This window comes from Accipiter gentilis, chromosome 21, assembly GCF_929443795.1.
Source record: "Accipiter gentilis chromosome 21, bAccGen1.1, whole genome shotgun sequence".
Taxonomy (NCBI): domain Eukaryota; kingdom Metazoa; phylum Chordata; class Aves; order Accipitriformes; family Accipitridae; genus Astur; species Astur gentilis.
In genome coordinates, this window is record NC_064900.1 from 8,968,536 (window position 1) to 8,981,300 (window position 12,765).

General features: G+C 40.9%; 1 protein-coding gene across 4 annotated transcripts in view; it reads right to left on the reverse strand.

The window, feature by feature from the left end:
• Window positions 1-3,529: 3,529 nt before the first annotated feature.
• IMPG2 (interphotoreceptor matrix proteoglycan 2) overlaps window positions 3,530-12,765 on the reverse strand; it is a 61,444-nt gene continuing 52,208 nt past the window's right edge. For 3 of the 4 annotated variants that reach the window (XM_049824572.1, XM_049824574.1, XM_049824573.1), the window contains 6 exons: window positions 11,701-11,920; window positions 10,297-10,507; window positions 7,938-8,126; window positions 7,552-7,750; window positions 6,586-6,665; window positions 3,530-5,691 (listed from right to left, as the gene is read on the reverse strand). In XM_049824572.1, the coding sequence (XP_049680529.1) occupies window positions 5,679-5,691; window positions 6,586-6,665; window positions 7,552-7,750; window positions 7,938-8,126; window positions 10,297-10,507; window positions 11,701-11,920 (912 nt within the window). In that variant the 3' untranslated portion in view covers window positions 3,530-5,678. The remainder of the gene's footprint in view (window positions 5,692-6,585; window positions 6,666-7,551; window positions 7,751-7,937; window positions 8,127-10,296; window positions 10,508-11,700; window positions 11,921-12,765) is intronic. The other variant, XR_007509048.1, reaches the window with a different exon arrangement.

Consider the following 12,765-nt stretch of genomic DNA (forward strand, 5'->3'; position numbering starts at 1 on the left):
GCCTGCAAACCATGGGCTAGTTCTCTGTTTCGAATGCCTTACCAGCAGCTTCCGTTTCCTTTTTCTCACAGCAGGTAAGTGCAAAGCTCTTATGTGTTTTGCCCTTTGAAAAAATGTCAGTGGAGTTATGTGGGGTCCTAAGACACTTACCATCAGCTTTACTCTTAAGTCATCTACCCACTGATTCTGCTGTCTGTTATCTTGGTGTATTCAGTGTTGCATTAGTCATGACGTGCCCCATCAGGAGCTATATGCATAATGCAAAAGATTTGACTCTCTTGAAAGGTCAGTCTCTGCCTGTATGAGGCTCCCAGTCATGTTCACTGCAAGCCTTGGGAGGATATTTCAGTGTGTGTGGGGTTGGTTGGTTTGATGTTTTTAAAGCAGGTATGCATGAGCTGACATTATAAATGCTGGTGTGGTGGGGAGAAGGGTAAAGTGACAACTCCTTATGGAGGAGCTCTGTAGAACCACACTGCCTTCCCACCAAGGCTGTGGGTTTCCATCCATGCCTGAGGGGAGCAGGTAGAAAGCAAACCCTAAAAAAGTCAGTGTGGGAAGGTTGGAGGTTTTTTTATTATTTTGGTGGTGGTGGTTGTTTTGGTTGGTTTGGTTTTTTTTAATCAAAACTTCAAATAAGAAATAACAAAAGAAAAAGATAAAAGAAAAAAAAGCTGTGCAGCTGTCTCTGGTTTACTGGAGAACTGCACAAAGCATTTTTGTGTATCAAACCGCTCTGATCTTCCCATCTGAAAATAGAGGCGGGAACAACAGCCACTCCCTTAACTGAGCAGAAGGCTGGAACTGTGAACAGTGAACCACAGCCAGCAGTTACCTGTAGGTCATGCTAGGAGACTCGAGCCCTGCCCTGCTGCTAGAAGTGCTTTGCATCCCCCTCCCTTTCTGGAAGAAGAGATCGTGTAATCACTGTGTAGTCTCTTTAGGTGGAGCTGAGTGAACTTCCTTGTAGCTGTCTCCCATGAGTAGATGGAGGTCTTTCACTCTTGGGATTGCTTGTATGCTCACCGCTGAGAGTCTGCCTCTTCCCTTGCTCTCTTTTATTCAGGCACATGGCTGCATTATTGCATAAAGTTTTGATGTATGGCCGTATCCATTATTGTTCCTGCTTTCATTTCTGTTCAGGCTACGTCAGCCTTTCCAGAAAAGCATAGTTTCCCCATCCGGTAATCAGCTGTGGAGATGCAATCGCAACTCCCCTTAACACTAACTCTGATTTGTGTTTAATATGAGACTTTTGAATAACATTTCAACCTCCAATGATTCAAGACAGACAGTATTTTTTGTTGTTTTGGTTGTATAAGTGAGGCGAAGTCCCCTTATAAAAGGTCAGGCTTTAAGTGTAGTTTACTCCAACTTATATATTTAATACAGAAACATAGTCCTTAGATGTGCTAATGGTAGAATTGATTTTCAAAAAATAATAAATCTGCATGTGTCCCACAAAATTCTAGTACTGAGGGTATTTTTCATCCTGAAACAGATAAGAGTCGAAATCTGGTTTTGTGTTGAATTAGAAACACAGGAAAACTAAAACCACAGTTTTTGAGGTGGTGTTCAGCTGGCTCCTTCTGAACAGCTGTAGCACCTCAGGCAAACTGTCATCCTCCAAGCAGAGCTGGCTGCTGTGTGTTTCCCACTAAGTGCAGTGGGTGACCCAGCAAGGAGAGTGAGAAGCAGCATGGGCAAGAGTCCAAGAGGACAGGAACTCAACTAAAATTCCTGGGGGTCATTAATTATCTGGAGTAGGAGAGCCAACTAGTGTTGAATGTGGCAAAAACAAAACTTTCCTGCTTGGCCTGACAAATGAAAAATTTTCCTTTCCAGGCCCAGAAGTAGCTTTGGATTTTTTTTATTTTTTTTTTCAGTTGAGAAACCAAAGCAAATGGATGGATGTTATGTAGAACATAAAGCATCTGTTCCCAAACTGGATCGAGTAGTGGAAAGGTAAGACAGAAATGCTGCTGGTGTTGAAGTACACTTCAAGTAAACAAAGTGCCATGAAATTCCTGTGTGCTTTCTGCTAATATTTAAATAGTAACAATGCCCCGTCACATTTCCTATGCTGTACAAAGTCAGTCCGTGTCTGTCCTACAGTGCTTACAGATAGGCAGATAAATTGGTGGTGTTTAGTATTTTTGCTTTGTGTTTTAAACAGGATGAGATGACTCCCTATGCTGGAGCACTAGCATCTTAGCATGCCTGCTGTCCACAGACTCCATGCGGAAGAGTGCTCAGAGGCCTTTCATGCTCCTTTCGCAGCCTTTCACAGCAAGGACCGATTCCAGCAGGTCTGATGAGGAATGTGAGTGAAAGTCTTGATTAAGTGCTTTTTCTATTTTAGCAATTAATCTATAAGTTCTTAAAATCTAAACTTTATCCATGCTTCCTTGTTTTGGAGGAGAGAGATAGGAGAAAATCGTAGTTTCAGCTATCTCCAAGGACCTGAAGAAATCTGTTTTCTGGGACCATATTGTTGCCCAGCAGTACATGAAGCCCATAGACTGGACCTTAACAGAATAGCTAAAAGATAGGGAGTAACTGAGTATCTTTTTGCTGGGCAAGGCTCTGTCCTTTGCTAAAAAGCTACCAACTAAAAGGCAAGCACACAGTTCCTGAAATGCTGTCAGTCATGCAGCTCTGACTTTCCAGCCATGGTAGAATTCTACCACTGTGTTGTACTAGTGCCTTGAGGTGTAAGAGGGAAGGCCTTGACAGACCCCAGAGATAGAACAGTCAGAGCTTAGACCCAGTGGTTTTTGCGGTACATGGCACTGTGCTCCAACATGGGTTGCTGTATGTTGAGATCCTCTGTTAAAGGGGCAGCAGGCAAGCTTTCCCAGCCTTGAAGGGGGCCACAGCAGCTGATAGACCTGTCAGGGTTCAGTAAACAATAACTGCTTTTGTCCATGTTCCTGAATTAAGCCAAGTCATTCAAACCTGCATTTTAACTTTTAGGAAGTGAAAACCTGCATGTTAACAGCTAACTGGTCAATTTGTATACAGAGCTGGTTTGGTTTGGGGTGGGTTTTTTTAAATAAGAATTTTTAGAGTTCTTTGATACCTTCCCCATCCAAGGCAAAGAAGGTGAGTTCATTAAGTCCTTCTTGCGTATTGTAAGACGCATCATGAAGCAGTTTAGACAAAGAGGTTTGAAGGGGGGGTTGTTTGTTTTTAAGACTTTGAGATCACCTAAGAAACATGTTTTGCCTCTTCGATTAGAGCCGAAACATCTTCAAAATGGGCGAAGAGCTTAATTGAAAGCAAAGCACTCAATTATGTGCTTTCCAGCATGAATTTTCAGAATATAGCTTTGTAAGCGATAATGAACTACATGTGGCACTTTTGTTAGCAAAGGAGTGTAACAGCTTAACCAACTCTGTTTAAAAAACCCCAAACTTTCTGATCCGGCATGCAGAAATCATCATGGCTAAGATACCTTCTCTCTTCATATCAATCTCATAGTCTTTACATTAATTTTATAGAAAAAATATTTTGGAAATCATTTTTTATTGTAGTGAAAATAAGATACCATTATGTTCATATGTATTATACACACACACAAAGAAAAGAGTCACTGTATATACACTGAAATACCTCATACTCAGTATAACTGAGACTCGCCTCAGCTTGTGCACAGCAAATACTAGAACACCTTTAAAATGTGCCTGATGCCCGCCACTGCTGTGCTTAGCAGGAGCAGCACCGAAGCTGCCAGGGCTGGCAGCCCAGCTGCACAGAAACCAGTCACAGGTTGATGCCTACCCTGAGCCCTGTACTTCTCTATGTATGTCATACAGTTACCATGATGACAAAGCCCTAGTGTAACTGGACGGCTCAGCCATGCTGCTGCAAGGGCAAAAGGGAGTGGGCTGTGCCTCAGAAACACTGGAGCAGCTCTCAGCTGCTCCGAGCGCCCTTGGGTCACCCAGCACAGTGGGGTCTCTGTCTCATAACATCTGGTTACCACAGTATTCAGCAGCACCATGTTACTTCCTGCTGTCTTGCATTATTCAGGCTTACAGTGGTTTATGTAAGCATTTCTTTGACAGATGTGTGGCTCTGATACCCATTCCCTGCCATGCAAGGCAAGAAGATGCTGCACAAGCAATCCAGTGAGGTGCTCCAGAACACGTAGAAGAATTGCATTGAAATATTCACTTGTTTAGCAAAGTTGCCTATAGACAAGTAAGTAATTCTCACTATCACTTAACTCTAAAAAGTATCCGGTGGCTGTTGGCACATGTGGGCCGAGAACTACAGCCTTTGTAGAAATAGCAAATAACTTGGCCTTGTGTGGTAGCAGGAGCTGATGTGAGATTATTAATGCCTTAAACAAGAGACACTGGGTGACTTGAACAGAGGCCCAACACACTTTAACGTGTAGTCAGAACTCTCTTTGTAACTTGAGATAAAACTCCGTTTCTGTACCTCAGAGGTCCCCATCTCAATTCAGCTATTTTAAAATGCTTCAGGCTGACGACTTCTGTTTAAGGAATTCTACAGTGACTTCCGCTAAGCCAAGAATAATCTCATTTTTTCCCTTCCCCGTTTACCAAATATGCATGCACTTAAGTACCACAGCCTGATTCTGAAACAGAGCTCATGGCAGGCTACTGCCCATTTCAGCAATGAAAATACAAATATTAGTGGGCTGAATTCGACATTGAGTAATCACTAAATACATTTTTAAAAAGGGTGGGCACAAATGCCATGGTCGTATTTCATCATTGAACTATTCATCTTTCTATTTCAACAATTAAATCCATTGTGAAAAAAGTTGGTAGGGAAATACACAACAAATAAATAATGCTTATTAACTTATAAAATACCAAACAAATTTTCTACATACAAAAAAGGTCAATGTTAGTCACTTAAGCTTCACAGAACACCTGTCTGATAGAAGCCCTTCTGCGCCCCAGTTTGTGTGTCTCTGCCAGGAACAGCCGGAGAACCAACCATCCTGGCTTTAAAAACACTGCACTGTAGTGCCTCACTGGCAGCCAGGGGTGATGCTTATTGTTGGGGAGAGCCTTCAGGAGGCCTGCAGGCTTAGCGCTATGTTCTGTTTTGCTAATGCCCAGTGACAAAATGTACAGCATGTATCTGTACAAAAGAACAATTTTTCCAGTGAGGTTATGTTTGTGTTTATAATGGGAATGCTTTAAAATAACTCTAACACAATTCTAGCACATTAGTTCTCCCCTACAAATCATTTGTGTGCAAACCAAATATTTCTTTCCACTAGTGCTTTATACCTGTGAAATCACTACAGTAGCCTCCAGTGAGGGGATAAATGCCAGACAGGGATTTTGAACGTGCGGTTTATTTTGGTTGTGCATTTATCTTCTCTTACCTGAGGAGATTTTTTTTGCCTTGGTATACAAACTTTCACTGTTCCTTTCGGAGTTAAAGAAAAATGAACTTTCATAACCTCTGCCACTTCTGATCACCTCTTAAAAATGTCACTTTACACAGAAAAGCCAGAAGTAATTGAGATAAACAGACATCTGTACATTTTAGCTGTTCATTTAGAAAACATCTGTATTCATCCGTGCAATGTTAAGACTATAAGTAACTTTGCAGTTACATTGAAGCCCATTGCTATGGCAACAAGGTAGTCTTTATCTCCCAATGCTTTCTACTGATTTCTTTTTTTCTTAAAGCAGCTTCCTGAAATGAAAAACAGAGAAGCAATGATTAAGTTAGGCTCTTTCAAACATTGGATTCAAGGCTTATATGAGGCAGCCCTTACTAGTTTCCAGCTGTGGAAAATTTAGATGCTGATCCTTTTCAAGATGAAGAAATGAACAACTGACATGGAAAAATGTGAACTGCTGTTCTTTTCAATTAAAAAAAAAAGTATTGTTGATCATCTTGGAACACAAGCTTTTTGCTACTGTAGCTATTTTTAATAGGATCCTGAGCAACTGTACTACAGTAACTTTCAAACTAACCCAGCTAGCTCTAATTTGCTGCTTGCTACAGTGAGAGTACAGTTCATAAGAGTGTGTATGCTAATAATTAATTCCTTGATGGCCTTTTTCATGGTTAGCTTTCATCCAAGCACACAGCTCAGCTTGGTTAATTGTTTGGAGTTGTAAGCTTTCTATTATGGTAGGTGCCCACACTACCAGACAGGATTGTACTAGCGATCTGTTGGTTTTTGGTTAGTTGCCAAGTCTTGAGAACTCCAGATAAACTAACATGCTTTTAAAATTTCTATTTTAGATAGAGCACTAGGCAATAGTAACTACCCTAAAAGAGTTAAGAAGGTTCTATCTGTGCTTTCAAGGACCTAAATTTGATGTCAGTGCTTCTCTGACACCTGTTAATTTTGGGATTCCTCATCACTGCTTTTAACATACCTTCTGGGGCTATCTACTTTTGACACTGATTATTTTAATTACTTGAAAAGGGTCGAACTGCTTCAGAAATAATGTTGAAATCTTAACTTCTAGTGTCCCAGCATTTATAGACCCTTACATGAAAAATACAGTAATGTAGTAAAGGCCACATGAGAAAACGTCAGAGGAGTTAGTTATCCAGACAAGACATTTCACTCACATTTGATGCTGCCTAACAAACTCTGCAAACTGACGGTCTTTAGCGTAGAGCTCTATAATTCGAATTCGGTCCTGAATTTCCTAGAATACAAGAAACACAATTGTAAGTACATAATAGAAATTAGACTACTACTGAAAAAAATTATTACTGGTTTTTGGAAAATAAAGCTTCTATGCTTTGCTATTTCAAGGAGTAGAGCTTGAAATTGGGAAGTCCAATACCAAAATTCTTCTTTATGCTTTTTCTTTTTTAAGTAAGTGAAGCACTTCACTGGAATCCAGTAATACTTTACTTTTAAATCAAAACCAGGGTTTGGACAGTGTGGCATTTCAACAGGCTTTAACAAAACCATTTCTCTCTCATAGATACTTTGCTTACAAGCCCAGGTACAGGCCTGATTCACACCTCTCTCAGTTGCTTAAGTATCTGTAGTTAGTTCCTGGATGTAAACCCCTTCTCTTTAACCTTCTGGAGTAAACCCTACATGCTGGGTATACAGGAAGAAAGGAGAAGGGTGTGATCTAACTTGCAGATTATAGAAGGAACTAAACTTTTTAAAAACAAAACAAAAAACCAAACCACTGTAAAAAGGCCAGGATGTGCCAGGTTTTCACTGTAGAACTACTCTTACATAAGGTAGTTGGCATTAAAAGCTAAAGGCTGTGTCAAGCAATACAGCAAACCTCCCCAACTCAGGTGAAGTTACATAAGCAGTCAGCTCCTTTATCACAAGAAATTCATTACAGGTCAGAACACACTTACTCCTTTCGCTATACCTAATAGCAAGCAGGAAAAGAAATCCTTTCTCTCTTCTCTTAAATAGTTGCAGCAGCCATAGTTGCAACTTGTTTATCTAAAGCACAGACACTGGGGGAAGATTGGGCCCACCTCTCAGGTTAAAAGTGTGGAATAAGCTTATTGTTTACATGATCTTTTCCATGCCACTATGAAAACAAGGTCATTTACCTCCTTAGTAAGCTCACTGTTTTCATAAATGTGCCTGATCTCTTCACTGCTGTAGTCTGTGGATGTCTCTGCACTGGTAGAACTGTAGGATGTTAGCTGAGGGTATCTCCGGTAATAATGGCTGTAGCCAGTCGTATCACTTTCATACATGGGGTTGTATTTAACTGCGTTCTCAATGGACGAGAGGCTGTCACCCTGCCTGGGGGAGCAATAAACAAACTGTGAGCCTCTCTGCAACATGGTAGGGCAGCAGATAGATTTAGGAAGCCTGGCATTTGGAGGTGCCTGTACATCCTGTTGCTTGTCAACTGTGTGACAGAAAACTTACGACAGAATTATCCTCATTGTAGCAGGTGTGTTTTAAAATATTAGATAGCGTCACTTACCCCTGTGAGTCCTCGGTTTCACTCTTTGTGTACTGGTCTCGAAGGGTCCTGGCCAAGAAGAAGATGACAGCAGATGCCACAAGAAGGAATCCTGCCACAGAAGCAATTGCAATACCCACAACCAGTGGCTCAGACACATATTCTTCACAGTGCTCCCCTCTGTACCACCAGTTTTCTCCCACACGACACCTGCAACAAAGAAACACAGGGAAATTAAACACCAGCAAAAGCTTTGGCTAATGTAAATGTATTTAACTTGCTGTTATGATGTGCCCTCAGTTGAGTCACCTCAATAAATTCCTTTGCATGTTCAAGCACCAACTTTCTTTTCTAATTATTGTGAACAGACACTGTAGTGTAGAATCATAGAATAGTTTGGGTTAGAAGGGACCTTTAAAGGTCATGTAGTCCACACACACCCCTCCCCCCCCACCCCGCCATGAGCAGGGACATCTTCAACTAGATCACATTGCTCAGAGCCCCGTCCAACCTGGCCTTGAGTGTTGCCAGGGATGGGGCATCTACTACCTCTCTGGCAACCTGTTCCAGTGTTTCATCACCCTCGGTGTATAAAACCTTCTTCCTTATATCTAGTCTGAATCTACCCCCTTTTAGTTTAAAACCATTACCCCTTGTCCTGTCGCAACAGGCCCTGCTAAAAAAATCTGGCCCCATGTTTCTTATAAGCCCTCTTTAAGTATTGAAAGGCCTTAGTAAAGTCTCCCTGGAGCCTTCTCTTCTCTAGGCTGAACAACCCCAATTACTGATTTGAGTGAAGACAGGTGAAATAATAAAAGGATAAGGCATTTGCGATAGGAAAAGCCTGTGGTTTTTGCAATTTAGAGCATCCTCTGACATGTTAAAACTGGAAGGTGTTTAGACTAAGTAAAAAGTTATGCCTTGATTGAACCTTGCACATGACATATCAAACACTGCAAAGGTAGAAAGCAGTTGTCTTAATCATATTGAAAGGTAAATACAAACAAAGGTGTGTTAAACGAACAGAATGTTTATTTTAAAAACAATGATTAGTTAAATATATAAAAGACTAGAAAAAAGTCCGTGTCCAAGATTGTATCTTCGGAATAGTTGCCCAAAACCGCACTCAGTATTTCTGCCTTGCTGTGGTTTTGAACATGAGAACTTTAATGCTAATGCTGACTTTAAATATACCAGTAAAAATAATATAATACGTTACGTGTGTTTTGGAGTTCTTACTATAAAACCTCAAGGAATTGTAAAGTATTATGACCACTCAAAGCAAAAAACTTATTAATAAGAAATACCAGTAAATTATGTCTTCTAACATAGATGCGTGAAATAGTTCCTGAAAGTAGTAAGCAACACTTAAATTTTTCAAAAAGTTCTCAATAAATACTGGCCAGAGCATGCTTGAGTTCAGATACTTACCTGTTTCTAATTAACACTATTATATAAATATGATAGAATTTATACTACATCTGTGATAGTATCCATTTTGTAGCTTTAAAAACATTTTTATTTCTCCTGTTAACTGCTAGGACTCTCATATTGACTTTAGAGACATTCTAGGTAAGCTCTTTTTAAAAAAAAAAAATTACCTGAAGTAATATAAATAACCATTACTAGTAGTCATATTCTTTTTTGCAATAAGTCTCCTACCTTTTGTTAATAGGTATATTCTGTTTTTAAAAACAGAGTGTTACTTTGCTTGAAAAGCAAAAAACTAAGTGCAATGTCAGAGGGTGCATTGATCTGTCTATATCTTGTACTAAGTCTTTTCCATTATCTGTAAAATACAGAGATGCTGTTCAGATGCATCTGTATCTTCCTAAAAGCAAGAATTTGAACCAGGGAGTCTGTGCCTTGATCTTCTGATGCACCACACATTTTTCCCAAATGGCAAATGATTTACTTTTATGACTTTTTCTTAACCAAGAGCACTATTTTTAATCTATTTATGCTGTATGAATATGCCTTTCAGATAAAACTTTTTGTGATGGAATTAACTCTTATATGCTTTATGACATTATCTAACACTTTTCTACTTGAGAAAACCTCTGGAGATAAATTCTGTCCCCAAAGGTCAGTGGAGGTGATTTGAACAACTGAGTATGTTGCATTACTACCATTTTCCTAGTTAGTTTTATTTCCTGATGTTTCTGTTCTATTCAAGAAATTTGTTACTGGCTCATTTCTGATATATACATAGGAAAACAAACGTTAATATTGGCAACTCCACTCAGCAGCATAACATAACATGAATGATAATCATGATCATCTCACTTGTTGCACAACATCTTGGAGAATGCTACAACAGAGGAGACAATAAGGAGTCCTCATACAGGAAGCACATACTTCAAACAGCAGGATGACCTACCTACAGATGGCCCCTTGCCCAGGGCTTATGTCGCACTTCCCGTCATTCAGGCAGAAGTTTGGTTGCAGATCACAAATGCTATTGCATGGCAGCCCGTCGATGCTTAGGTAGCCAGGATTGCAGACGCACTCAGCTTCCCCACTCCAGCGATTTACTAAGCATTCGGAGAACTCATTACAGGCCTGGAACTTGCAGGGATCAGCCTGTTCACCTGACAATACAAAGAACAGAAAATATTAATGATAGAGGAGAGCCTTAACTGAGACAAAGCACTGGCTGGCTGCTGCCATTTTCGCCAATGGCCTCTTAGTTAAAATAATCCACAAAAATACGGCATGCGTCTTTCCTGAGTAACAAAAGGTTCTGCTAAGGTGAACAAGTGCTAGAAGTGTTCCTCTGTCTGCACAGTGCATGTCAGTGGTGTGGCTAAGACCACCCAACAAGCCAATCGAAAAAGCAAGTATAAAGTGTTCTTTTTCTTACTGGAACATGCAGTGCCTCAGATGTTCTTCTGTCTGCTGGAACTATATTTTGCAAATGATTAAAACACAGCTATCTCCAGTATTTCTTGTTACGGAAAATCTAAGGGCAAGGGGACTTTGGGTACTCACCACCTCCTCTGAGGTGATTTGCCTTTGTCTGCGAGGAACACAAGCTTATAGCATTGAAATCTCTCACTTGTATCAAGCTTAAGAGGGCTGGCATACAGTTAAACGATCAATATCAGAAGATCTGTCGTGCTAATTAGACCACCTTTATAGGAGAGCTACCTCAGGAGAACAGCTACCATTTGGCAACAGGTCAGCACTGTTATGAAACAGGAAATACTTCTGAGTTGCTTCTGTGGTAAACTACTGGCTAACTTGGGCAGGGAAAAAACTTTCTCCCTGTATCAGAGCAGTGAACTAAGAGGGCCTGTGACTTTTCAGCACAACCATGACCTTACCACTAGAGTGAGGCAGCAGCTGTTACCTGTGCAGATGCCCACCTGGCAGCTAAACTGGCTACCACCTGTGGGAATAACCACATGAAGTAAGTTCAAACCACACATGAAACTAAACACAAGAGAAATGGGCACCACTGCTCTCACTGACCAGCCTTCCCCTCACTCCCCCCGTGAAAGTGCACTGGCATTATACAGAGCATTACATGAGCCAAGTTTGACCCCATATTTCTGTATTGGCCCTGTATAGTTTGCTCAGTCTGGGTCCCACTTTGATTGTCATCTCTTTAGTCCTTTAACAGATTTTTATTTGTTTGAACTCTGTTAAAGACTGTCTTCCTAAAGCTGAGCCTGTGAAAAACAGCGGGCAGTCTCTGAGCTGCTGGGATCCTTAGTAAGTTTTTAAAGCAGAAGTTGCTCTAAATCCCTTGCTCCAACCTGCATTTCCCTGCCATCCTTACCCGATTCCACATCCAGGGAGTATTTATCGATGGCCAGGTTCATAGTGTGATACGCAGTGTTGCAGAAGTCTTCCAGGATCATGTACACAGCGTTAGTGACATTCCGAGGCACAGGTTTGGCAAATTTCATTCGACTGTTCACCACGATGCTGCCATTTCTGAAGTTCAGGATTTCCAGATTCTGGAAGCCTGTCAGATTTGACTGAAGGTAGGGCACCAGCTGTAACACAGAGGATGTGACAGTAAAGCTGAATCTTTGAATCTCTACTCAAGCCAGTTGCACTGTTACTGCATCAGACAGTGGGAGTCTGAATTATTTTATCCAAATCCCACAAGGGCATTAAAATTTTACCCAATTGAGGCCTGTGCTGGCAGCCTGCCAGGAGCTCTAGTACCTCAGGCAGTTCTTCAGAGTATACCAATTAGCAGACAGTTTCCAAAGTCTACGATTCAGAAACATGGTTCTCGGGACATATATGGTGGTCTCCCTTGATCTAAGCACCAGGCATACTTGCCATTTCACAGGGTATATTTCCTTCAAGCATGTCCCCCTTCCCTCTCTCTCCTTTGCTCCCTTCCTCTCCCACAACAAAACGTCCATTTCGGTCAGGAGAGGGGAATTTCTCAATTAAAATTTGGCAATTGTTGCTATATAACTCCTGTCAGGCTTTGCTAGCCATCAGTCAGTTTAGGAACAGCTTAGTTCCCTGAACTACCTCTTACATAGGAAAAGTTACCTCGTCACAGCCTCCATTTATTTACTTCTCTCTCCCTACAGGCTAAATACAGAGCACAATGGAAGCAAGTAAGTGGAACATCTTAGTGACTTCAGCTACACTGCCACATTTATTGATACCAGCAGAGCATCTGGCCCATAGCGCTAAAAAGTTACGCTTTAGAGAGACTACTGACTGAATAAAAGACAAACAACACACACCTCTCCCCCGCCCCCATTTCCGGACAGAAGTTTCCAAATGAGGGATACAAATAATATCTGTAAACACCAGTCTTTGAGTTGCTGTCTACAAAAGAGAGCTGAAAAACTATTATTTTCCAGCAATTTTT